Source organism: Homalodisca vitripennis, chromosome 6 (genome assembly GCF_021130785.1).
Source record: "Homalodisca vitripennis isolate AUS2020 chromosome 6, UT_GWSS_2.1, whole genome shotgun sequence".
In the NCBI taxonomy this organism is placed as follows: Eukaryota; Metazoa; Arthropoda; class Insecta; order Hemiptera; family Cicadellidae; genus Homalodisca; species Homalodisca vitripennis.
In genome coordinates this window covers 145,755,769-145,782,500 of record NC_060212.1, presented here as the reverse complement: position 1 = coordinate 145,782,500, position 26,732 = coordinate 145,755,769, and the positions used below count along the sequence as shown (strand labels likewise).

Here is a 26,732-nt window from a genome sequence, read left to right as displayed (position 1 = left end):
TTAAAAAACCAAAAAAAAAATTTTTTTTTAAAAAAAAAAAAAATTTTTTTTTTGGGGAAATTTAAAAAAAAAAAAAAAAAAAAAAAAAATTTTTTTTTCCTTTTTTTAAAAAAAATTAAAACCCAAAATTTTTTTTTTTTTAAAAAAAAAAAATTTTTTTTTTAAAAAAAAAAACCCCAAAATTTTAAAATCCAAAACCTTTTTTTAAAAAAAAGGGGGAAAAAAAGGGGCAAAAACCCGGTTTAAAACCCTTTTTTTTAAAAAAAACCCCCCCCCGGTTTTTTTTAAAAAACCCCAAAAATTTTAAAAATAAATTTTTTTTAAAATTTCCCCAAAAGGGAAAAAATTTAATTTTTAAAATTTTTTTAAAAAAAAATTTTTTTTTTTGGGAAAAAAAAAAAAAAAAAAAAGGGGCCCCCCGGGGGGGTTTTTTGGGTTTTTTTTTCCCCCCAAAAAAGGACCCAAAAATTCCCCCCCCCAAAGGTTTTTTTTTTTTTTTTAAAAAAAAAATTTTTTTTTAAAACCCCCTTTTTTTTTGGGTTTTTTTTTTTTTAAAATTTTTTTTTTTTTAAATTTTTTTTAAAAAATTTTTTTAAATGTTAAAATTGGGGGGGTTTTTTAAAATTTTTTAACCCAATTTTTTTAAAAATTTTAAAATTTTTTTTGGAAGGGGGGGGTTTTTTGGTTTTAAAAAAAAAAAAAAAAACCCCCCAAAAAAAAAAAAAAAATTTTTTTTTTTAAAATTGGTTTTAAAAAAATTTTTTTAAAAAAAGGATTTTTTTTTTGGGGCCCGGGTTTTTAAATTTTTTTTTTCCCCCCCAAAATTTTTTTTTACCCCCCCCCTTTTTTTTTTTAAAAATTTTTTTTTGAAAAATTTTAAATTTTTGGGCCCCCCCCCCCCCCTTTTTTCCCCCTTTTTTTTCCCCTTTAAAAAAAAAAACCCCCTTTTTGGGGGGAAAAATTTCCCCCCCGGGTTGGCCTTTTTTTTTCCTTTTTTTTTTTCCCCCCCCGGGGGGGGCCCCCCCCAAAAAATTTTTTTAAAAAAAAATTTTAAGGGAATTTTTTTTTAAAAAAAATTTTCCCCTTAACCCCCTTTGGGAAAAATTTAAAAATTTTTTTTTTTTAAAATTGTTTTTTTTAAATTTTTCCCCCTTTTTTTCCCCCCTTTTTTTTTTTTAAAAAAAAAAAATTTTTTGGGAAAAATTAAAAAAAATTTAATTTTTTTTAAAATTTTTTTTTTTTTTTTTTAAATTTTTTGGGGGTTTTTTCCGGAAAAAAAATTTTTTTAAAATTTTTAAAATTTTTTTAAAAAAAAATTTTTAAAAAAAAAAATTTTTTTAAAATTTTTTTTTAAATTTTTTTTTTTAAAAATTTTTTAAAAATTTTTTTAAAAATTTTTTGTTTTAAAAAAAAAAAAGGGTTTTTTCCAAGGGCCCCTTTTTGGCCCCCTTTTTTTTTTTAAAAAAAAATTTTTTTTGGGGGTTTTTTCCCCCCTTTTTTAATTTTTTTTAATTTTTTCTTTTGGTTTGTTTTTTTTTTTTTTAATTAGGGGGGGGAAATTTTTGGAAAAAAAAAATTTTTTTTTTTTAAAAAATTTTTTTTTAAATTTTTTTGGTTTAGGGGAAAAAAATTTTTCCTTTTGGAATTTTTTTTTTTTAAAAAAAAAGGTTTTGGGGGGGTTTGGCCCCTTTTTTTTTTTTTCCCCCAATTTTTTTTTTTAAAAAAGGAAAATTTTTTTTTTTCCCCCCGGGTGCCCCCCCTTTTTTTTTTGGGAAATTTTTTAAAAAAAAAACCCCTTTTTTTTAAATTTTTTAAAAAAGGGGGTTTTTCCTTTTAAAAAATTAAAAAAATTTTAAAATTTTTGGGAAAAAGTTTTTTTTTTTAAAAAGGGGGAAAAAAGGGGTTTTTTGGGAAAAAAACCAATTTAAAATTTTTTTTTTAAAAAAAAAAATTTAAAAAAAGGGGGGGAAAAAAATTTTTTTTTAAAAAAATTTTTGGTTCTTTTAAGAAAAACCCAAAACAAAAAAAAAATTTTTTTAAAAAAAAAAAAAAACCCCCAAAAAATTTTCCCTTTTTTTTGGGGGGGGAAAAAAAGGGGAAAAAAAAAAGGAAAAAAACCCCTTTTTTGGGGAAAAAAAAAAAAAAAAAAGGTTTTAAAAAAAAAATTTTTTTTTTAAAAAAAAAAAATTTTTTAAAAATTTTTTTTTGGGGCCCCTTTCCTTTAAAAATTTTAAAAAATTTTTGGGGTTTTTTTAAAAAAAAATTTAAACTTAAAAAAAAAAAAAAATTTTAAAAAGGGCCTTTTTAAAAAAAAAAAAAAAAAATTTTAAAAAAATTTAAAATTTAAAAAAATTTTAAAAAAAAAAAAATTTTCCCCCAAAAAAAGGGGGGAAAAAACCCCCAAAAAAAAAAAATTTTTTTTCCCCTTTTTTAAAAAACCCCCAAAAAAAAAAATTTTTTTTTTTAAAACCCCTTTTTTAAAAAAAAAAACCCCCCCAAATTTTTTAAAATTTTTTTTTTTTTTAAAAAATTTTTTCCAAAAAAAAATTTTTTTTTTTTTAAAAAATTCCCAAAAAAAAAAATTTAAAAATTTTTTAAAAAAAATTTTTTTAAAAAAAAAAAATTTTTCCCCCCCCAAAACCCCCCCCAAAAATTTTTAAAATTAAAAAAAAAAAAATTTTAAAAACCCCCCAAAAAAAAATTTTTTTTTCCCTTTGTTTTTAAAAAAAAATTTTCCCCAAAAAACCCCTTTGTTTTGGGGGTTTTTTTAAAAAAAAAAAATTTTTTTTTTTTTTAAAAAAAAAAAAAATTTTTTTTAAAAAAAAAAATTTTCCAAAATTTAAAAAAAAAATTTCCCAAAAAAGGGTTTTTTAAAAAAAAAATTTTTTCCAAAAAAAAAAAAAAACTTTTTTCCCCCCAATCTTTTTTTTTTTAAAAAAAAAAATTTTTTTTAAAAAAAAAATTTTTTAAAAAAAAAAAAAAAATTTTTTTTTTTTAAAACCTTTTAAAATTTTTAAAAGGAAAAAAACCAAATTAAAAAATTAAAAATAACCAAAATTTAATAAAAAATTTTAAAAAAAATTAATTTTTTGGAAAATTAAAAAAAAAAAACCCCAAAATTTTTTTTTAAAAAAAAAAAGGGTTTTTCCCTTTTTTAAATTTTTTTTTTTAAAGAAAAAAAAATTTTAAAAATTTTTTTCCCAAAAATTTTAAAATTTTTTTTTTTTTTTAAAAAAACCCCCAAAAATTTTTTCCCCCCCCCTTTTTTGGTTTTTTTTAAAAAAAGGGTTTTTCCCCCAAAAAAAAATTTTCCCAAAAAACCCAAAAAAAAAAATTTTTTAAAAAAAACCAAAAAAAACCCAATAAAAACTTTTTTTTAAATTTTTTTGGTTTTTTTTAAAAAAAAACCCTTTTTTTTTTTAAAAAAAAGGGGAAAAAAAACCCCCCCCCCTTTTTTTTTAAAAAATTTAAAAAAAAAAAAAACCCCCCCCCCCTTTTAAAAAAATTTTTTTTTAAAAAAAAAAAAATTTAAAAAAAAAAAAAATTTAAATTTTTCCCAAAAAATTTTTAAAAAAAAAAAAACCCCCCTTTTTAAAAAAATTTTTTTAAAATTTTTTCCCTTTAAAATTTAAAATTTTTTTTTTTTTTTAAATTTTTTAAAAAACTCTTTTTAAAAAAAATTTTTAAAAAAAAAAAAACCCCTTTCCCCCTTTTTAAAAAAAAAAAAATTTTTTTTCCAAGCAAAAAGGGGGTTTTAAAAAAAAAAACCCTTTTAAATTTTTTTTAAAAAAGGGGGGGGAAAAATTTTTGGGGGGGGTTTTCCCTTTTTAAAAAGGTTTTTTTGGGCCCCCAAAAGGGAAAACCCCCCTTTAAAAAAAATTTAAAAACCCAAAAAAGGGGAAAACCCCTTTTTAAAAAAAAAAACGGGGGCCAAAAAAAAATTTTTTGGGGGTTTTTGCCGGTTTAATTTTTTTTTTTTTTAAAAAACCCAAAACCCCCCAAAAAAAAAAATTTGCCGGAAACCCCAAAAAAAAAAACCCCCCTTTTTTTAAAATTTTTAAAAAAACTTTTTTTTAAAAAAAAATTTTTTTTTTTAAAAATTTTTTTTAAAAGTTTTAAAAAAACCCCCTTTTTTAAAGGGGTTTTGGTTTTTCCCTTTTTGGGGGGGTTTTTTAAAAATTTTTAAAAAAAAAAATTTTTTTTTTAAAAAATTTACAAAAAAAAAAACCTTCAAAAAAAACAAAAAAAAAAGGGGGGGCCTCCTGAGGAAAAAATTTTAAAAAAAAAATTTTTTTTAAAAAAAGGGGGGGGTTTTAAAAAATTTAAAAAACCCTTTTTGTTTTTTTTTGGAATTTCCCTTTTTGGGTTTTTAAAAAGGGGGGGATTTTTATTCCCCCGAAAAATTTTTAAAAACCCCAAAACCCTTTTTTTTCCGGGTTATTTTTTTTCCCCCCAAAATTTTAAAATTTTATTTTTTTTTGTTTTTTTTGGGTTTTTTTTTTTTTTTAAAAAAAATTAAAAAAACCCCAAAATTTGGAAAAAAATTTTTTTTTTTTAAAAAAAAAAAAATTTTTTAAAAAAATTTTTTTTTCCCCCCCTTTTTAAAATTTAAAAAAAGGGGTTTTTTTTAAAAAAAATTTTTTTTTTTAAAAAAAAAAAATTTTTTTTTTTTTTTTAAAAAAATTTTCCCCCCCCAAAAATTTTTAAAAATTTTTTTCCCCCTTTTTTTTTTTAAAAAAATTTTGGGTTAAAAAAAAAAAAAATTTTTTTTGGGGGGGGCCCCCAATTTAAAAAAATTTTTTTAAAAAAAAAAAAATTTTCCTTTTTTTTTTTTTTAAAAACCGGTTTTTTTTCCCCCAAAAATTTTTTCAAAAAAAAAAAAAATTTCCCCCCCCTTTTTTTTAAATTTAAAACCCCTTTTTTTGGTTTTTTTTTTTAAATTAAAAAAATTTTTTTTTTGGGGGTTATTTTTTTTTTTTTTAAATTGGGGGGGGCCCCCCCCTTTTTTTTTTTTTAAAAAAAAAACCCCAAAAAAGGGAAATTTTAAAATTTTTTTTAAATTTTTTTTTTTAAAAAAAAATTTTTTTTTGGGGGGTTTTTTTAAAAAAAAAAATTTTTTTTTTTTTTTCCCCTTTTAAAAAAAATTTTTTCCCCAAACCCCCTTTTTTTTAAAAAATTTTCCCCCTTTTTTTCCCTTTTTTAAAAGTCAAAAAAACCCCCACCTTTTTTATCCCGGCCCCCAACCCCCCCATTTTTTTTACCCCTAAAAAATTTTTTTTTTAAAACCCCCCCCTTTTTTTTTTAAAAAAAAAAAAAATTTTTTTGGGGTTTTTTTTTTGGGGCCCCAAAAAAAATTTTTCCCCCCCCCGGGGTTTTTAAAAATTTTTTAAATTTTAAATTTTTTTTCCCCCAAAAAAAAAAAAATTTTTTTTAAAAATTTTAAAATTTTTTTTAAAAAAATTTTTTTTTTTTTTTAAAAAATTTTTTTAAAAAAAAATTTTAAAATTTTTTTTTTTTGGCAAATTGGGGGTTAAACCTTTTTTTTAAAATTTTTTTTTTTAAAAACCCTTTTTTTTAAATTTTGTTTTTTTTTTAATTTTTTTTTTTTTTTGGAAATTTTAAAAAAAAAGAAAAATTCTTTTTTGTTTTTTTTAAAAAAATTTTTCCAAAATTTTTAAAAAAATTTTTTTGTTTTTTTTTAAAAAATTTTTAAATTTAAAAACCCGGGGGTTTTTTTTTTTTTAAAAAAAATTTTCCTTTTAAATTGGGGGTTTGGTTTTTTAAAAAAAAATTTTTTTTAAAAAAATTTTTTTTTTTTTAAAAAAGGGGTTTAAAAATTTTAAAAAAAAAGGGGGGAAAAAAAAAGGGGGTTTTAAAAAACCCAAAAAAATTTTTTAAAAATTTGGTTTTTTTTTTTTTTTTTTTAAAATTTTTTTTTTAAAAATTTTTTTCCCCCTTTTTTGGAATTTTCCTTTTTTTTTTAAAAAAAAGTAAAAAATTTTTTTAAAAATTTTTTTTTTTAAAATTTTTTAAAAAACCAAAAAAAAAAAAAGGGTTTTAAAAAAGGCCCCAAAAAAAAAAACCCCAAAAAAAAACCCCTTTTTTTTTTTGGGGGGGAAAAAAAAAAATTAAAATTTTAAAATTTTAAAAAAAAAAAAAAATTTTTTTTTTGGGGGTTTTTTTTCCCAAAAGGTTTTCCCCCTTTTTTGAAAAGGTTTAAAAAATTTTTTTTAAAAAATTTTTTTAAAAAAAAAAAAAAATTTTTTTGGGAAAAAATTTTTAAATTTAAAATTTTTTTTTTAAAAATTTTAAAAAACCCCCCCCCCCCCAAAAAAAAAAACCCCAAAAATTTTTAAAAATTTTTTTTTTAAAATTTTTTTGGGGTTTTTTAAATTAAAAAATTTTTTGGCCCAAAAGGGGAAAAAAAAAAAAAAAACCCCAAAAAATTTTAAAAAACCCTTTTAAAAAAAAAATTTTTTTTTAAAACCCTTTTTAAAATTTTAAAAGAAAAAAAAAAAAATTTTAAGGAAAAAAATTTTTTTGGGGAAAAAAAAAAAAATTTAATTTTTTTTTTTAATTTAAAAAAAAAAAAAAATTTTTTTTTTTTTTAAAAAATTTTTTTTAAAAAAAAAAATTTTTTTTTTTAAAAAAATTTTTTTAAAAAAAAATTTTTTTTTTTAAAAAAAAAAAAAAAAAAAACCCAAAAATTTTTTTTTTTTTTTAAAAAAAAATTTTTTTTTTTTTTTTAAATTTTACCCCCCCCAAAAAAAATTTCCCCTTTTTTTAAAATTTTTAAATTTTTTTTTTAAAAAAAAATTTTTAAATTTTTTTTAAAATTTCCCCTTTTTTAAAAATTTTTTTCCAAAAAAGGAAAAAGGGGGGGGCCCCCCTTTAGTTTTTTGGAAAAAAAGGGGGGCCCCCCCGGGGGGGGGGGGGGGAAAAAAGGGGGGGGGGGGAGGGGGAAAAAAAGGGAACCCCTTCCCCCCCCAAAAGGGGTTTTTAAAAAAAATAAAAAAAAAAAAAAGAAAAAAATTTTTTTTTCCCCCCCCTTTTTTAAAAAAAAAAATTTTTTTTTTGGGGGGTTTTAAAAAAAAAAAAAATTTTTTTTTTTTAAAAAAATTTTTTTTTTAAAATTTTTTAAAAATTTTTTTAAAAAAAAAGGGGGGGGGCCCCAAAATAAACCCCCCCCCGGGGGGGGTTTTTTTTTCCCCCAAAAATTTTTAAAAAAAAAAGGTTTTTTTTTTTTTAAAAAAAAAAAAAAAATTTTAAAAATTTTTTTTTTTTTTTGGGGGTTTTTTTTAAAAAAAAAAGGGGGAAAAAAAAAACCCCAAAAAATTTTTAAAAAATAAAAAAAATTTTTTTAAAAAAAAAAATTTTTTTTTTAAAAACCCTTTTTTTTTTTAAAAAAAATTTTTTTTAAAAAAAAAAAAAAAAAATTTTTTAAAACCCAAAAAATTTTTTTACCAAAAAGGGGGTTTTTTTTTTTTTCCAAAAAAAATTTTTTTTTTTTTTTTTTTTTTTTAAAAAAAATTTTTTTTTAAAAAAAATTTTTTTTTATTTTTTTAAAAATTTTTTTTAATTTTTTAAAAAATTTTTTATTATTATTTTTTTTTCCCCCCAAAAAAAAAAAAAAACCCCAAAAAAAAAAATTTAAAAAAAAAGGGGGGAAAAAAAAAAAGAAAATTTTTTAAAACCAAATTTTTTTTAAAAAAAAAATTTTTTTTTTAAACAAAAATTTTTAAAAAATTTTTTAAAAAGGGGTTTTTTAAAAAATTTTTTTTTTTTTTTTTTTTTTTTTTTAAAATTTTTTTTTTTTTTCTTTTTAAAATTTTTTTTTTAAAAAATTTTGGGGTTTTTTTAAAATTCCCTTTTTTTTTTTTCCCCTTTTTTTTATTTTTTTTTTTTTTTTTTTTAAAATTTTTTTTTTTTTTTTAATTTAAAAAAAATTTGGGGAAAGGCCCCCAAAAAAAAACCTTTAAAAGGGGTTTTTTAAATTTAAAAGGGGAAAAAAAAAAACCTTTTCCCCCCCCCCAAAAAAAAAAATTTTTTTAAAAAATTTTTTTTTAAAAAAAAAAAGGGAAAAAAAATTTTTTTTTTAAAAAAAAAAAAAATTTTTTTTTTTTTTTTTTATTTTTAAAAAAAAATTTCCCTTAATTTTTTTCAAGGGGAAAAAAAAAAAGGTTTTTTTTTTCCCCTTGGAAAAATTTTTTTTTTTAAAAAAAATTTTTTTTTTCCCTTTTTTTTTTTTTAAAATTTTCCCCCCTTTTTTTTTTAAAAAAACCCCCCCTTTTTAAACCCTTTTTAAACCCAAAAAAAACCAAAAACGCCCCCTTTTTTTAAAAAAAAAAAAAAAATTTTTTTAATTTTTTTGTTTTTAAAATTTTTCCCCCAATTTTTTGGGGGGGGAAATTTTGGGGGGGGGGAAAAAAAAAAATTTTTTTAAAATTTTAAAAAAAATTTTTTTTTTAAAAAAAATTTTTTTTTTAATTTAAAAATTTTTTTTTTTTTTTTTTTTTTTTTGTTCCCCCCTTTTTTTTAAAAAAAAGGGGGGGGAAAAAAATTTTTTTTTGGGAAAAAAATTTTTTTTTTTTTTTTAAAATTTTTTTTCCGGGGGCCCCCCCCCCCCGGGGTTTTTTTTAAAATTTTTAATTTTAAATTTTTTAACTCCTTTTAAATTTTTAAAAATTTTTTTTTTTTTTAGGTTTTTAACCCTTAGGGTTTTTTTTTTTTTTTTTTTAAAAAAAAAAACCTTTTGGGTTTTTTAAAAAAAAAGTTAAACCCCCAAAAAGGGAAAAAAAATTTTTTTTTTTTTTAAAAAAAAAATTTTTTTAAAAAATTTTTTTTAAAATTTTTTTTTAAATTTTTTTTTTAAAAATTTTCCCCAAAAAATTTTTTTTTTTTAAAAAAAGTTAAATTTTTTTAAAAAAAAAAATTTAAAAAAAAATTTTAATTTTAAAAAAAGGTTAAAAAAAATTTTTTTTTTTTTTAAAAAAAACCCCCCAAAAAAATTTTGGGGGAAAAAATTTTTTAAAAAAAATTTTGGCCTAACCCCTTTTAAAAAATTTTCCTTTTTTTAAAAAAAAACCCGGTTTAAAAAGGGGGAAAAAAAAAAAAAAAAAAAAAAAAACCTTTTAAAAAAACCCCAAAATTTTAAAAATTTTTTAATTTTTTTAAAAAAAAAAGGGGGCCTTTTTTTTTTTTGGGGGGGGTTTAAGGGGGGTTTTGGGAAAGGGGTTTTCCCCCCGGGGGGGGGTTTTTTTTTTAAACAAAAAATTTTTTTTGGGGGGTTTTTTTTTTTTTTTTAAAAAAATTTTTTTTAAAATTTTTTTTTGGGGTTTTTTTAAAAAACCCGGGCCCCGTTTTTTTCCCTTTTTAAAAAAAAAAAATTTTTAACCCAAAAAATTTTTTTAAAAAATTTAAAAAAAGGGTTTAAAAGGAAAAACCCCCCTTTTTTAAAATTTTTTTTTTTTAAAATTAAAATTTTTAAAATTTTAAAAAAAAGGTTTTTTAAAAAAAAAAAAAAAAATAAAAAAAAATTTAAAAAAAAATTATTAAAAAAATTCCGGGCCCCCCGGGTTTTTTGAAAAAAGGTTTTTCCCTTTTTAAAAAAAGGGGAAACCCAAATTTTTAAAAAAAAAGAGGGAAAAAAAAAAAATAAAAAGAAAAACAAAAAAGGGAAAAAAATTTTTTCCCCCCTTTTTGGGGCCCCCGGGGGGGAAAAAAAAACCCCCCCCCCCCTTTTTTTAAATTTTCTTTAGGGGCCCCCGGCCCCCCCAAAAAAAAAAACCCCGGGGGGGGGGAAAAAAAACCTTTTTTTTTGGGGTTTTTTTTCCCTTTTTAAAAAATTTTTTTTTTTTTTTAAAAAAAAAAAAAAAAAAAACCCCCCTTTTTTTTAAAAAAAAATTAAAAATTTTTTAAATTTTTTTTAAAAAAATTTTTTTTTTTAAAAATTAAAAAAAATTTTTTAAAAAAATTTTCCCCCAAAAAAACCCTTTTTTTTAAAAAATTTAAAAAACCCCAAAAAAAAATTTTTAAAAAAAAAAAAAAAAAAAAAGGTTTTTTTGGGGGTTTTTTTTTCTTTTTTAAAGGGAAACCCGGGGGGGGGAAAAAACCCTTTTTAAAAAAAAAAATTTTTTTTTTTTTAAAAGGTTAAAAAACCCAAAAAAAAGCCGAAAACCTAAAGGTTTAAAAAATTTAAAAAAAAAAAAAAAGGCCCTTTTTAAAAAATTTTTAAAAAAAACCCCCCAAAAAAACCCCCCCAAAATTTAAGGGGCCCCCTTTTTAAAAAAATTTTTTTTTTCCCCGGGGAAAAAAAAGGGCCCCCAAAACCCGGTTTTTTTTAAAAAATTTTTTTTCCCCCCCAAAAATTTTTTTTTTTTAAAAAAAATTTTCCCAAAAAAAAAAACCCTTTAAAAAATTTTTTTTAAAAAAAAAAATTTTTTTTCCCCCCCTTTTTCCTTTGGGAAAAAAAGGGGGGAAAATTTGGGGGGGAAAAAAATTTAAAAAAAAAAATTTCCTTTTTTTAAAAAAATTTTTAAAACCCGGGGGGGAAAAAAAAACCAAAAAAAATAAAAAAAGGTTTAAAAAAAAATTTTCCCCCCCCAAAAAAAAAAAAATTAAAAAAATTTTTAAAAAAACCCCCCCAAAAATAAAAAAAAAGGGGTTTAATTTTTTTTCCGAAAAAAAAAATTTTTTGAAAATTTTTTTTAAAAAAATTTTTTTTTTAAAAATTTTAAAAAAAATTTTTTTTTTTTTTTTTAAAAAAAAAAAATTAAAACCCAAAAAAACCCCCCAAAAAAAAAAAAATTTTTAAAAAATTTCCAAAATTTTTTTTTATTTTTTTTAAAATTTTTTAAAAATTTTTTAAAAATTTTAAAAAAATTTTAAAAAACCCCCCAAATTTTTTTTTAAAAAACAAAATTTTTTTTTTAATTTTTTTTTTTTTAAAAAACCCCCCCAAAAAAAAAAATTTTAAAAAAAAAAAAACCAAAAAATTTTTTTTGGGGGGGGAAAAAAAATTTTTTTTTTTAAAAAAAAAAAAATTTGGGGTTTAAAAAATTTTCCCAAAAATTTTTAAAAAAAAAAATTTTTTTTAAAAAAAAAAAAAAAAATTTTTTAAAAATTTTTCAACCAAAAAAAAAAAAACCCCCTTTTTTTTTTTTTTAAAAAAAAAAAAAACTTTAAAAAATTAAAAATTTTTTAAAAAGTTTTTTTTTTTTAAAAAAATTTTTGGGGGTTTTGGGGGAAAAAAAAAAAATTAAAAAAAAAAAGGTTTTTCCCCCGGAAAAAATTTTTCCCCTTTTTCCCCCCCCTTTTTTTTTTTTAAAAAGGGTTTCCCCCCCTTAATCAAACTTTAAAAAAAAAAAATTTTTGGGCAAAAAAGGGAAAAAATTTAGGTTCCCGGCCTAAAGGGAAAATTTTTTTAAAAAAAAAATTTTTCCCAAATTTCTTAAATTTTCCCCCCCAAAGGGGGTTTTCCAAAAAAAAGGGGAAAAAAAAGAAACCCCTTTTTTAAAAAAAAAAATTTTTTAAAAAAAAAAAAAAAAAATTTTTTTTTCCGCCTTTTTTTTGGGCTTTTTTCCCCCCAAAAAATTTTTTTTTTTTTTTGGGGCCCTTTAAAAACCCCCTTTTTTGGGGGGTTTTTTTTTTTTTAACCCAAAAAAAACCCCCCCCCCCCCCCCAAAAACCCCGGGGAATTTTTTTTTCCCCCCCAAAAAAAATTTTTAAAAAAAAAAAAAAATTTAAAAAATTTTTAAAAGGGGGTTTTTTTTTTTTTTTTTTGGGGGGGGGGAAAAAAAAAATTTTTTAAAATTTTTTAAAAATTTTTTGTAAAAAGGGGAAAAAAAAAAAAAATTTTCCTTCCCAAAAAAAAAAAAACCCCCCTTTTTTTTTTTTAAATTTTTAAAAAAAAAAAATTTTAAAAAAAATTTTTTTTTTTTTTTAAAAAAAATTTTTTTAAAAAAAAAAAATTTAAAAATTTTTAAAAAAAATTTTTTTAAAAAAAAAAAAGAAATTTTTTAAAAAACCCTTTTTTTAAAAAAAAAATTTTTTTTTAAAAAACCCCAAAAAATTTTTTTGGGGTTTTTCCCGGGTTTTTTTTAAAAATTTTTTTGGGGGGAAAAAAAATTTTAAAAACCCCCCTTTTTTTTTAAAAAAAAAGGTTTTTGGGGTTTTTTTAAAAAAAAAAAAAAAATTTTTTTTTGGGGTTTTTTTTTAAATTTTTTTTGGAAATTTTCCCAAATTTAAAAAATTTTTAAAAAAAAAAATTTTTTTTTTTAAATTTTTTTAAAAAACCCCCTTTTTTAAAAAAAATTTTAAAAAAAAAAAAAAATTTAAAAAAAATTTTTTTTTTTTTTAAAAAAGGGGTAAATTTTTAAAAAAATTTTTTTTTTAAAAAAATTTTTTTATTTTAAAACCAAATTTTTTTTAAAAAAAAAAAAAAAAAAAAAAATTTTTTGGGAAATTTTTTAAAAATTTTTGGGGGGAAAAGGGGGGGGGAAACCCCAAAAAAACCCCCCCCCTTTTTTTTTTCCCCCCAAAAAAAAAAATTTTTTTTTTTTTAAAAAAAAGGGGGGGCCCTTTTTTTTTTTTTGGGGGCCCCCCCGTTTTTTTTTAATTTTTTTAAAAATTTTTTTTTAAAAATTTAAAAATTTTTTTAAAAAATTTTTCCCTTTTAAAAACCCCCCCCAAAAAAAAAAATTTTACCCCCCAAAAAAATTTTTAACCAAAAAATTTTTTTTTTTTTTAAAATTTTTTAAAAAACCCCCTTTTTTTAAAAAAAAATAAAAAAGGTTTTAAAAAAAAAATTGATTTTCCATTTTTTTTTTTCAAATAATTTTTTTTTTAAAAAATTTTTAAAAAAAAAAACCCCCCCCCAAAAAAACCCCGGGAAAAAAAAAAAAAAAAAAATTTTTTTTTTAAAAAAAAAAAAAATTTTTTTTTCCCGTTCTTTTTAGGAAAAAATTTTTTTTTTTAAAAAAAAGGGAATTTAAAAAATTTTTTTTCCCAAAAAATTTTTTTTTTAAAAAAAAAAAAATTTTTTTTTTTTTTTTTTTGGTTTTTTGAAAAGGGGAAAAGGGGTTTTTTTTAAAAAAATCGCCTTTTTTTTCCCCCCTTGGCCCCCCCCGGGGGGGCCCGGAAAACCCCAAAAATTTCCCCCCCCTTTTAAAAAAAAGGGGTTTTTTTTAGGTAACCCCCCTTTTTTTTTTTAAAAAAAAAAAAAATAAAAAAGGGGGTTTTAAAAAAAATTTTTTTTTTTTCCCCCGGGGGTTTTTGGGGGTTTTTTTTTTTTCGGGCCCAAATTTTTTTGGGGGTTTTAAAAAAAAAAAAAAAAAAAAAATAGAAAAAAATTTTTTTTTTTAAAAATTTTTTTTTTTAAAATTTTTTTTTTTTTAAAAAAAAAAATTTCTTTAAATTTAAAAAAATTTTTTTTTTTTTTTTTAAAAAATTTTTTAAATTTAAAAAAAATTTTTTTTAAAAAAAAAAAAAAGTTTTTTTTTTTTTAAAAAAATTTTTTTTTTTTAAAAAAAAAAAGGGGGGGAAAAAAATTTTTTTAAAAGGGTTTAAAACCCAAAAAAAATTAAAAAAAAAAAAAATTTTTTTTTTTTTTTTTTTAACCCCTTTTTTCCCCCCCCTTTTTTTTTTTTTTTTTAAATTTTTAAAAAAAATTTAATTTAAAATTTTTTTTTAAACCCAAAAATTTTTTTTCAAAAAAAAAATTTTTTTTTTTTCCCCCCCCAAAATTTTTAAAAAAACCCCAAAAAAAACCCCAAAAAATTTTAATTTTAAAAAAAATTTTTTTGGTTTTCCTTTCCCCCAAAAAAAAATTTTTTTTCCTTAAGGGTTTGGGAAAAAAAAACCCAAAAAAATTTTTAAAAAAAGGGGAAAAAAAAAAATTTTTTTTAAAAAAAAAAAAAAACCCAAAGGGAAAAAAAAAAACCAATTTTTAATTTTAAATTGTTTTTTTAAAAAAAATTTTCCCCGTGGGAAAAAAAAATTTTTTTTTTTCCCCTTTTTTTTTTTTGTTTTTTTCCCCCTTTTTTTTTTTTTTAAAAAAAAAAAAAATAAAAAAGGAAAGGAATTTTTAAAAAAAAAAAATTTTTTTTAAGGGTTTTTTTTTTTTAAAAATTTTTTTTTTCCCCTTTTTTTTTTTTTAAATTTTTTTTAAACCCCAAAAAAAATTTTTTTTTTTTTAAAAATTTTTTTAAGGGGGTTTTTTTTAAAAAGTTTAAAACCCCCCCCTTTTTGGGGGGGGGGAAAGGGGGAAAAAGGGGGGGGGGGGGGGGAAAGGGCCCCCCCCCCGAAACCCAAAAATTTTAAAAAGGAAAAGAAATTTTTTTTCCCCGGGGAAAAGGGGGGTTTTTTAAAAAACCAAAATTTTTTGGGGCCCCCCCCCCCAAGGTTTTTCCTTGGGGGGGGGCCGCCCCTCCGGGGGGGCCCCCCTTTCAGGGGTTTAATTTTTTCCCCCCGGTTTTTTTTGGGAAAAACCAAAAAAGGGTTAATTTAAAAAAAAAATTTTTTAAAAAAAAGGGGGGGGGGGTTTTTAAAAAGAAAAATTTAAAAAGGGGGGGAAAAAAAAAAAAAAAAAAAAAAAAAAGGGGAACCCCCCAAAAAAAAAAAACCTTTTTTTTCCAAAATTTCAAAAGGGAAAAAAAAAAAAAAACTTAAAATTTTAAAAAATTTTTCCCCCTTTAAAAAACTTAAAAAAAAGGGAAAAATTTTTTAAAAAAAAATAATTTAAAATTTTTTTTTTTAAAAAACCCAAAAAACAAAAAAATTTTTTTTTTTGGGGGGGGTTTTTGGGGCCCCCCCCAAAACCCCCCAAAATTTTTTTTTTTTTTTAAAAAAACCCCCCCCAAACTTTTTTTAAAAGGGGGCCCCCCCCCCTTCCCCCAAAATTTTTTAAAAACCCGGGGGAAAAAAAACCCCCCCCTTTTAATTAATACAAACCCCCAAAAAAAAAAAAAAAAATTTTTGGGGGAAAAAAAAAATTTTTTCCAAAAAATTTTAAACCCCCCCGCAAAAAAAACCAAATTGGGAAAAAAAAAAAAAATTAAATTTGGGGAAAAAAATTAAAAAAAAATTTTTTAAAAAAATTTTAAAGGGAAATTTAAAGGAAAAGGGGAAAAAAAAAAAAAATTTTTAAAAAAAAATTTTTTTAAAAAAAAAAATTTTTAAAAAAAAAAAAATTTTTAAAAAAAAGAAAAAAAATTTTTTAAAAAAAAAAAACTTTTCCCCAAAAACCCCCCCCCGGGGGGAAAAAAAAAAACCCCAACCCAAAATTTTCCTTAGGAAAAATTTTTTTAAAAAGGGAAAATTTTCCCCGGGGGGAAAAAAGGGGGGGGGTTTTTCCCCAAAAAAAAATTTTTTTTAAAAATTTTTTAAAAAAAACCAAAAAAAACTTAAAAAAATTGGTTTTTTGGGGAAAAAATTTTTTTTTTTAAAAAAAAAAAAAAAAAAAAAATTTTTTAAAGGGAAAAATAAACCCCCAAAAAAACCCCCCAAAAAAAAAAAAAAAAAATTTTTAAAAAAACCCATTTTAAAAAAAAATTTTTTGGGGGGTTTTTTTTTTTAAATTTTTTTTTTTTGCCCCTTTCCCAAAAATTTTTTTTTTTGGGGGGAAAAAGGGTTTTTGGGGGGGGGAAAAAAAAAAATTTTTAAAAACCCAAAAAACCGTTTTTTTTTTTTTTAAAAAAGGGGAAAATTTCCTTTTTAATTTTAAAAAATTTTAAAAAAGGGTTTCCCAAAAGGGCCCAAACCCCCCCCCCAAAAAAATTTTTAAAAAAAAAATTTTTTTTTTAAAATTAAAAAAAATTTTTTTTCCCCCCCCGGGGGGGGGGGGGGCCCCCCCCCCCTTTTCCCCCAAAAACCCCAAAAAAAAAAATTTTCCCCAAAAAGGGCCCCCCAAAAAAATTTTAAAAAAAAATTTTCCCCCCTTTTTTAAAAAAAAATTTTTTTAAAAAAGGGGGTTTTTTTTTTTTTTCCCCCCCCCCGGCCGGTTTTTCCCCCCAAAAATTTTTAAAAAGGTTTTTTAAAAACCCCTTTTTTTTTTTTTTTAAAAGGGTTTTTTTTTGGGGGGGTTTTTTTTTTAAAAAAATTTTTTTATTTTTTCCCCCCTTTTTTTTTTTTTTAAAAATTTTTAAAATTTTTTTTTTTTTAAAAAAAACCCCAAAAAAAAAAAAAGGGGGGGTTTTTTTTAAATTTTTTTTGGTTTTAAAAATTTTTAAATTTTTTTAAATTTTTCAAAATTTTTTTTTTTTTCCCAAAAAATGTTAAAATTTAAAAACCCCCTTTACCAAAAAAAAAAATTTTTTAAAAAAAAAATTTTTTTTAAAAAAAATTTAAATTTTTTAAAAAAAACTTAAAAATTTTTTTTTTTAAAAAAATTAAAACTTTAAAAAAAAACAAAAAGGGAAAAAAATTTTTTTTTTAAAAAGGGAAAAATTTTTTTTTTGGGAAAAATTTTTTTTTTCCAAAAAAAAATTTTTTTTTTTTTTTCCCCCGGTTTTTTTTTTTAAAATTTTGGGAAAAAAATGCAAAAAAAAATTTTTTTTTTCAAAAAAAGGGAAATTTAAAACAAAAAAAAGGGAAAAAAAAAAGCCCCTTTTTAAAAAAAAAAAGCCCTTTTTTCCAAAAAAAATTTTTTTTTAAAAAAAAACCTTTTTTTTTCCTTTTTTAAAAAAAAAGGGAAAAAAATTTTTTTTTTTTTTTCCTTTTCCCCCGAAAAAAGGAAAATTTAAAAAAGGAAAAAAGGGGGGAAAAATTTAAAAAACAAAATTTTTTTTTTTTTTTTCCCCCCTTTCCCAAAAAAACCCTTTTTTTAAAGGGTTTTTCCTTTTTTAAAAAAAAAATTTTTCAAATTTTTCCCCCCCAAAAAAAAAGGGTTTTTTGGGGAAAAAAAAAATTTTTAAAAAAATGTTTTTTGGGAAAAAAATTTTTAATTTTGGAAAAAATTTTTTTTTTCCCTTTTTTTGGAAAAAAAAAAAGGAAAAAAAAATTTTTTTGGGGTTTTTTTTTTAACTTAAAATTTTCCCAAAAATTTTTTTTTTTTTTTTTAAAAAAAGGGGGGGAAAAAAAAAAAATTTTTTAAAAAAAAATTTTTTTTTTTTTTTTTAAAAAAAATTATGGGTTAGAAAGCTCAAAACAAATTAGGTCAGTAGAACAATTTCTGAATTGTACCCATTTTAGAGCATGAAATTGTTTACTTTCTTCTGAATCACTGATTTTTTGGTTAAGTTTTAGAGTTAAAAGTACATCACTGGATTCAGAATAGAGTGTTAATCAAAACTTTGTGTTAGTACAAAATGCATAAATGTAGTTTTAAGTGTAAACATTGAGAAAAGTAAATTTAAATTCTTGAACATTTTGTATTGTAATTTTCAGTAAGAAAATAAGATCTTTATTAAAAGATCAGGAATTTTTTGTCTATGGGAGAGTTAGTTAAGAAATGATCCAAACTAATGTTTTTAAACCTTTTATTTTGATCTTTTTTTTTCAAGAAAAAAAAGAAGAAAATTCTCTCTTAGTCTTATTCTGCCTGTCCTCATGAGTCACTGGTATGTGTCAAGGTCCGTATCATAGAGAATAAGGGTAAGGGGGGGGGATATAGTAAAAAGTCAAAAATACTGATAAAAAGTGCAATAGTCACAGACAGAATCAATCCTGCGCTATTTCCAAGGTCTGATACCTTAGACTGTACGACCACAAAAATTTCTCACATCTGTTTCATGAACTGGGAAATACTGTAAACTGCATTTGAAGCATAATAGCAAATATTTCTAACGTTGAAAGGGATGAATGTAAATTTTTGGGCACTTCGACTAGGCAATAATGTTTTGTACATTCAGTGTTACAACATATTTCTGGAGTGTTGACCTTAGTCCACTTTTCTTGCTCCAAATCAACAGGGCAACCATTATGGCATAAATAAATTTTATTGCCATCTGCCTGATTTTGTGGGCCGAGACTGTAAAACAATTCAACCCCAATCCAAGTATTGAAGTTTTGATTTCTATTTGGATATGAAATGAAGATTTATGTTATTAAAAGTTTATTTGTAATTTTATTCTACTGTTATTACATATAAAGCTATTGTGATAGCCAGATTACAGTTTTACATACTTACAGTTTCGGTGGGAACAAATCTATTTAATAAACCAATTCAACAAAGTATTGAAGAATATGACAGCACGTAACAAAAGAGTTATCACACAGATGGACAGACATATGAACTGACTGAGGTTTTACCTTTTGATTCAAACACCAAACAGGATTAAAAGTTTGCTAGGTACTATTTGGTACTAGTATAGGTTGGATCAAAGGGAAACTTTACACCAAGTTCCAAGGTCCTTTCTACCAAGAGTTATCACAGAGACTGTCAGCCAAACAGATGCAATGACTGCCCTTTGACCTTTTAACCTCAAATTCAATAGCGTTCTTTGTACCAAGAGAAACCTATGTACACATTTTTCAAGTCTCTAGGATCTTTTTATCAAGAGTTATCACACAGACTGTCAGCCAAACAGATGCAATGACTGCCCTTTGACCTTTTAACCTCAAAATCAATAGCGTTCTTTGTACCAAGAGAAACTTTGTACACATTTTCAAGTCTCTAGGACCTTTCTATCAAGAGTTATCAAAAAGACTGTCAGCCAAACAGATGCAATGACTGCCCTTTGACCTTTTAACCTCAAAATCAATAGCGTTCTTTGTACCAAGAGAAACCTATGTACACATTTTCAAGTCTCTAGGACCTTTCTATCAAGAGTTATCAAAAAGACTGTCAGCCAAACAGATGCAATGACTGCCCTTTGACCTTTTAACCTCAAAATCAATAGCGTTCTTTGTACCAAGAGAAACTTTTTACACATTTTCAAGTCTCTAGGACCTTTCTATCAAGAGTTATCACAAAGACTGTCAGCCAAACAGATGCAATGACTGCCCTTTGACCTTTTAACCTCAAAATCAATAGCGTTCTTTGTACCAAGAGAAACCTTTGTACACATTTTCAAGTCTCTAGGATCTTTTTATCAAGAGTTATCACAAAGACTGTCAGCCAAACAGATGCAATGACTGCCCTTTGACCTTTTAACCTCAAAATCAATAGCGTTCTTTGTACCAAGAGAAACCTTTCTACACATTTTCAAGTCTCTAGGATCTTTTTATCAAGAGTTATCACAAAGACGGTTAGTTAAGTTACATACATTTTTCAACGAAATACCATAGAAAGACATGCTGAAACGGCTATGTAGAAATAAAGTTACAAGCAAAGTTGGAAGTTATAGCTCAATTTTATTTTCAATATGTTATTGTGAGGTATATTGACTTTGGCAACTTCAGCAAAATCAAGTCTCTAGAACCTGTCTATTAAGAGTTATTGCACAAAGAACCAGACAGATACACAGACTGCTCTTTGACCTTTTGACCCCAAAATCAATAGGGATCTTCCTTGGACCAGGGAATACTATATACTAGTTTTCAAGTCTCACTTTGATAAGTGGACCTTTCTATCAGACTTAACCGCACAGATGGACAAAGTTTACTTATAATTTTCAATACCTGTGCTATATCACAGATAAACAAAAGAAACCCTCAATTTGAAGGTATTAAATTAAATTTTATATTTTGTATAACACATAAAAATTTATATATTTTGTGATTTTTTTATTTTTGTGTGCATATATCAAATTATAACTAATAAAACAAATAAATTTAGAGTTATATTTCTGTTTTGTTTTCGTCATGTGCTCAATATGCTTACCAAGAATCCATAAAAAATACATAAATATAGTAGTCTACATAAATAATAAATCTAAATAAGTTTATAACTATATTTAATTTAAAGCTCTGCATTTTTTTGCTAAGAATGTGTTGCTATTCAAAAATAAGAAACCCTTAAAGCAACAATTGAAACCTATCCATAAGTTTTAGTACAGAAAACTTAAATTTGATAATGGGTTTCTTTCTTCTAACAATATTGTTGTTTGTAACTTCTATACTACAACTTGGCTCACTGATCAGAAATATAGAGTTACTAATACAGACAAAGTGAACTAATAACTAAAACATATAATAGTTTTTTTTTTCCTTCCTGAGGGAAGAGGACACTTTGTCCCCGCATACATATAATAGTTGAAGATGGAAGAACATAAACTGTATCTGCTGTACATACACATTAGGTGCTTAATTAATACATATGTGCATTTCTCCATTAGTTTCTTTACTCATCTCACAAGTGGTTTATCATTTTAGAGGACTTAAGTTATCATAATTTGTCAAGAAAATAAATAAAATCCTGGTGCAGTAAATTTGTATTAATTTATTTATTATGAATTCAGTTTATTATATACATTAATTACTTATGTTTTCAGATGGATTATTTGAATATTTATAAAAATATATATTGTTATTTAATGTTTAGATTTACTTTGGTATAAATGTATTGTTTTATAATTTGCATGAATGAAACAGTTTGTGTTATTTTTATGCATGAATTTAAATTAACATAAGTTTCTTAGTTAGCTTTATTTAGTATAAGTATTTTTTATTTCTACTTGTTTCATATTATATGTTTTTAAAGTTATTTAAAACTATTGTAGTTTGTTTAGTTATAGTCTGTTTAAAAGCTTTAAATAATGGAATAGAACTAAACAAGTTGATTAATAGTAAGTTAATATTAAATTAAGTTAATAAATCATTGTGCTAAAATAAATTGGTTAATATTATTTTTTACATGATATGTAAATTTCAAACCTTAAGTTATGCATGTAATGTTTTATATTTAAAACAAGAAAATTGAGTCTACTGTCAACAAACTAATTTATTTTGTTTGCTGATATCATAATGTTATATTAACAATAAGTTTCTTTGTATATTGATATTGATAATGGTATTTTTATAACAAATTGTTAAATAATTTTTATTTCAGTAGCTGTAACGTATAATGGTTGTTCCAAGCAGTTTGTAATTAAATGTTTTGTTAATTATAGAGGAGGTACATTTCCGTGTCCATTGTGATATTTTTATTAAAATTTGTATTAAATATATGTATGAATGATTGTTGTCCTTTTCAGAAAAACGCATTATTGAATAAGTTTGATATAGTGATTTAACCCTAGAACTGGCAGTGGTGTCACTCTGTACTGGTGTGGCTCTATTTTAAACAGCCTCGCAGACGTTTCTTATAATGTATCACATTTCATAACTGTTAGTCCAAATATAAACTATTATATGTCAATGTATTCACAACTATATGGAGAGCATTATAATAACAATATCTTATTGTTTCCATGGAAACATATTTTTATTTTTTTTTACAAAATGTAAGAAAAATGTTTTTTGGAAATTTTTTTTGTAAATATTCCGTTGTATAACTGCTTAGCAATAAGCTTTACATCAAAACCGTAAATGTATAACTTATTCAAAATTTTGTCCTGATTCCAAAAATATATAATTATTGTAACTTTTACCTCAAAAAACGTATATGTTACAGGGCTTTGTATGAAAAAGCACCCATATTTACTTATTTTCAAAAATGCGTACATTTCTAAATAAATAAATATTGTTTGTGGGTAAACATAATCTCTTGACTGCATTTATACTTATATAAGTATGACAGTTAAAACAAAAATAAAATAAAATAATAAATTTTTAATCTTACCTTATTTACATATGTACAATATATACAAAGTTTCATTTTTCACTCGGCGTCACTAGATTTCGCCCTGCGAGCTCTCTAAGATCATTTGATCGGTTCTCTAAAGTTTTCACCCATACTGAACAACTAAAACTATAACCTAAGAAAGCTAAAAAAACAATAATAACAACACCAAATACTATTGGATTCGTAACCTCAAACACAAAACACGGCACTTGTTTACAGTTTCACAACAATGTGGTTGACCCGTACTATGTTCACGTCAGCTGTCCAAAAAAACGATATTTTACGTTAAACAAAGAAGACAATAATCAAAGTAAGAACAGTAAATTGGTACTATAGTTATTGCTCTTCCATAATATATCAAATAAAAATCATTTATATGACCTTAATTGCCTACAATTTCAATATCTGTACATGTCTACTTTGGCGACGAATATTCGTCGTTGCCAAATCGGACGGGCCTTTGGCGACGAAAATTTGTTTCATACCAGCTCTAGGGTTAAAAAACAGATCAATAATAACAGTTAGCTTTTGCCTAACATAAAAGGTGCTTTACCTCAAATTTTGAGGTTCAACAAAGTAGGTGTATGGGGAAATGTCTTTCAAATGTTTGCAAATTTTTCATATTCCACTCTAGAGTTATTGACGCTTAGTCACAGAGGAGAGTTGTGCAAAAATTGTATTTTAAAGTGCAATAAATCAACCTTTTAAAAATTGGCTGTTGGATTTTACTTTACATGTTGCACTAGATATATAAAAACAACATTGACATATCTTTAAATTACTAATCTCCAAAGGCTTTGGAAACTTATCATTGTCTTCGGTAGGTATTAGTTTGAAAAAATATTGTTTTAATTCATAGTAGGTCACAATCTTAAAGTAGCAATCTTAATTTTGTCATATACAGTATTAGCCATAATAAACGGTACTGAAACTGAATCAGCTGTAGTTGCCTTCTCGATCAGCTGATTGAATTGTCAATTGTTGCCACTGCTTCGTGTTCATTACTTCTTTCTTATTTGAGGTTAGCTTTTGCTAACATGGTGCTAACAAACGGTAGATACAGTTTTTTATCGTAGAGCATTATTTTCACTCATACGGAATTGGAAGTGCGTGTGGGCCAAGCTTGTCATACACTGCATTACGTTTTCAGGAACATTCCACAAAAAACCGCCTAGTAATGCTGTGAAATGTCGAAGAACAGGTAATATTTTGACACAGCAAAAGTGATTTTCGGGTCGCCCAACTACTGTCTGTACAAATGAAAACCACGGAAGAGTGTTGCAGCAAGTGTTAAAGTCGCCGAAAAGATGCCTAATGCGAGCTTCTTTTAAACTGAATATTAGCAATACGTCAATGTGAAGAATGTTCAAAAACATTGGTGGTTTTCCCTACAGGATACAAACTGGACTACCTTTGAACTGTAGAAGAACCAAACTAGCCAGAGCTCAGTACTGTGCTGCAGTGTTAGCAATATGCTATGAAGAACCTGAGTTTTCTGAGTGATGTATGGTTTACAGATGAATGTCATGTGTACCTTAATGGTTTCATAAACAAGCAGACAACACGTTTCCTTCGATCTGAACATCCTGACATTGTTGTACAGAGGCCACAGCATAGTAAGCATGTAAACCCATTTGGTGCGCTGTGTCTGAGAGGGGTATAGTGGGGCCATACTTTTTTGACGGCAGCAATGGAGAGACTCTTACTGTAAATCAGTATCGATATAGGGCCATTCTTCATTGTTTTGTTAGAGACCTCAGAAGATATTGCTCGTGAACGAAACCTGCCGTTAAAATTTACAGTGGTTCCAGCAAGATCCACACTGCCGTTAGCAACATTGCTTTCCTCCAACAAACCTTTGGTACCCATCTTATCTCCTTTAGAACAAACTTTCTTTCCCAACCCACTCTCCGATCTTACAACACCAGACGCCTACGTCTGCGGAATGTTGAAAGAAAACATTTTCCGCGAGGACCCACCATCTACCATCATTTAACTCAAAGAAAAAATATAACCATGTGTATTAGGAGACTGGAACAACCCATATTCATAAAAAACGATGCAAAACCTACAAGAACGGCAAGAGTGTTGCCTCAAACTGAACGGGGGTCATATTGAACATGTTAATATCCGAGTTTAACCGATTTTGCTTCCTTCGACTTGTATTTAGTGGTAAAATCTGTATGTTATGTTACTGTCAATAGACAATAGACAATATTCTTTTAATGACATATTCGTAGAGAACAGTACATTGTGTCAATACAAAGTGTTTTAAAAACAGGTTCAGGTGTTAAAAAATTCTTTTTCTGTGTAGTAAGGATTTTCTTGCAGCCATATGGTTAGTTGATTCCTGAGCCTCTTGATTGGTTCTTTCTTGAGATGTTCTGGCAGATGGTTGAAATAGACTGCACCTTTATATGATGGCTTCTTCCCATATAGACTGAGGTGGTGAGGTGGTAGTGTGAAGTTCGCAGCATGTCTAGTGTTGTGGCGGTGTATGTCCCTGTGTCTGGTCTGTGCTGTGGTGACTGCATGTAGGACAACTTCTCGAATATGGAGTGACACAACTGTAAGGATCTTGAGCTCCTTAAAGGCATCTCGACAGCTTTCTTGTGGGGCAATGTCTGTAAGACACCTTATTGCTCTTTTTTGTTGTATTAAGAGCCTTTCCATGTTGGCATTACTTGTTCCCCCCCAGGTTGCTATGCCATACCTGAGGTGGGATTCAAATAAAGAAAAATATGCTGTTTTTGCTGTTTCCAGGCTACTTATTTGTTTTAACCTCCTTATGACATAGGTGCTGGAGGCGATTTTCTTGCAGAGGTGATCTATGTGGGCTGTCCAGGCCAGGTTGGAGTCTATAGTTACCCCAAGGTGTTTGGTGTTATTTTTGGATTCTATGCCCGGTAATGCTATGTTGGTGTTGTTTCTTATTTTTTGTGGTAAAATTTAGCTGGACTGTTTTCTTTTCGTTCAGGACCAGTTCGTTTGTGGTGCAATATAGTCTAGTAGTGTTGAGGGTGGTGTGTATGTTTCTGGTAAGTGTTTCTGCTGATCTATTGGCCAGTGTGAGCACTGTGTCGTCGGCGTACATTACTGTATGGCAGTTGTCCTCCAAACAGCCAGGAAGGTCGTTAGTGAAGAGGAGGTACAGCACAGGGCCCAGGACTGAACCTTGTGGAACTCCTCGTTGCGCAGTGGTGGGTTCAGATTTGATTTTTTGTTTGATGCCATTTTCTGTGTATTGTATCTCCACAAGCTGTTTCCTGTCATATAAGTAGCTGTAGAACCCCTTAGCCTCTGTCCCAGTCACTCCAAGGGTGTTTAACTTTGTGAGTAGTCTGTTATGACTGAGACAATCAAAAGACTGTGTTTACCATAATAAAATATTACCATTTCAGTACTGTTTATTTTGGCTAATACTGTATATATAAAAACATTCATGTGTTCTTCCAATCATATTGTTAGTTTCGTTATTTAACTATAGAACTACCATGGAATACAGTTGACTCAAATAGCAACAGTGGGTATTCAAAGTGAACTATCTACAAAACATCCATTTAGGATGGCTGTGTGATCTAAGGTGCTACTCTCGGAGTTTGCTTTGGAGTCACAGGTTCGATTTTTGCACCTGACATTAGGGATTTTTGCTGTCTATGAGAGTCACTGGTCTGTGGTAAAGCTGGTGGGAGGGCCCACCTTAAACGGTCATTGGCTTGAGTGGAAGTTGACGGGATCAGAGATTTTCTTAAAAGTGTACCATATCCAAAACTCACGACTTTGCCAGTTCCAGGGTTAAAAACACGTGTCAGAAATGGGCAGACACAAAATAATTGAATCGTTAACAGTGAGGGGCTCTGTGGTTTATTGGGGTAGTATGCTTGCTTGACAAGTTAGAGATCCAGATTCGAAACCCGGTGGAGCAAGTACTTTTTGTGATTCAATCTTTATTGAAATTAAATTCGGCTATTGCCATTTATACAAATTAAATGAATGTTAAAAGTCCTTTGACAGGTACTTGGTCTTCCGATCATATGTTAGTTAGGTTACTTAAAATATATATATGACAAAACGGTCAAATACAATATAATTGATAGTATGAGGTTGATAGTTAGGAGTAGCATGCTCACCCGGAAAGTGAAAGATCTGGGTTTAGTCGTGGCAGAGCAAGTACTTTTTGTGGTTCAATCTTTATTGGAATGATATACAGGGTGATTCAAAAACTAAACGGCAATCTCTCGGGAGCTTATTCTATAGCTAAAAACAAGTAAAAAAGTTCATATAACCATATGCCCGGAAACGCTTCGTTAGCGAGTTTACGCCTAGCGAAAGATTTCGCCCGGATTTCAGAACCCTTGGTGAAGTCAGGCCGTATAAAAATGGTAAAGGTAGTTACAAAGATACAAATACGATTGTTTTTTATGTTTTTATATCTGACAAATTTATTAAAATTCGTCCCAGAGCTTGTAAATGCAATACTTTCAGAGATATATCTTACGTAAAACACAAGAATTGGTGCAAATAAATAACACATTTTTGTGTTTAACGTAAGATTACTTCCATAAATGTTAAATAAAGGTCATTTTTTCTTAAACAGATTTGTAGAACATTTAATTCTGAAAAGATTCATGTGAATTACTTAGGAAAAAAATTAATAATAGGTATTGAAATTTAGCTTTATTTAAAAATAAAAACAGACGCACAAAAATGCATATTCTTATCTGCATAAAATATTAACTAATGTTTAGGTTGTGAGTAACAGCTGATAATTTATTCAACACTTTTTATCGTCATATTTTCTTTGCAAAGGTTGGCAATATCAGCTGATCAACAATTAAGTTCATGAAGTAATATTTTGAATAACCTTTATGGAGGTTTTTGTATTGTGGCGTGTGTAGATTGTATTTTGTGAGATCCTGTGATTATTTGGAAATATTTTATACAAGTGTATAAAATATTTTATTAAATATTTATTTTTAAAATATTTTATTAAATATTTTTATAAAAGTGTATGTAATTATCTTAGTAAATAATGGCAGATAATGTAAATGGTATGTATTCGTTTGAAGAG

At 24.8% G+C, this 26,732-nt stretch overlaps 1 protein-coding gene across 1 annotated transcript in view; it reads right to left on the bottom strand.

Moving 5' to 3' along the window:
- Positions 1-23,530, bottom strand: part of LOC124365591 (general transcription factor 3C polypeptide 5) — a 39,762-nt gene extending 16,232 nt beyond the window's left edge. Inside the window, 1 exon segment of the mRNA XM_046821584.1 lies at positions 23,336-23,530. Within this exon segment, the coding sequence (XP_046677540.1) occupies positions 23,336-23,530 (195 nt within the window).
- Positions 23,531-26,732: the final 3,202 nt, after the last annotated feature.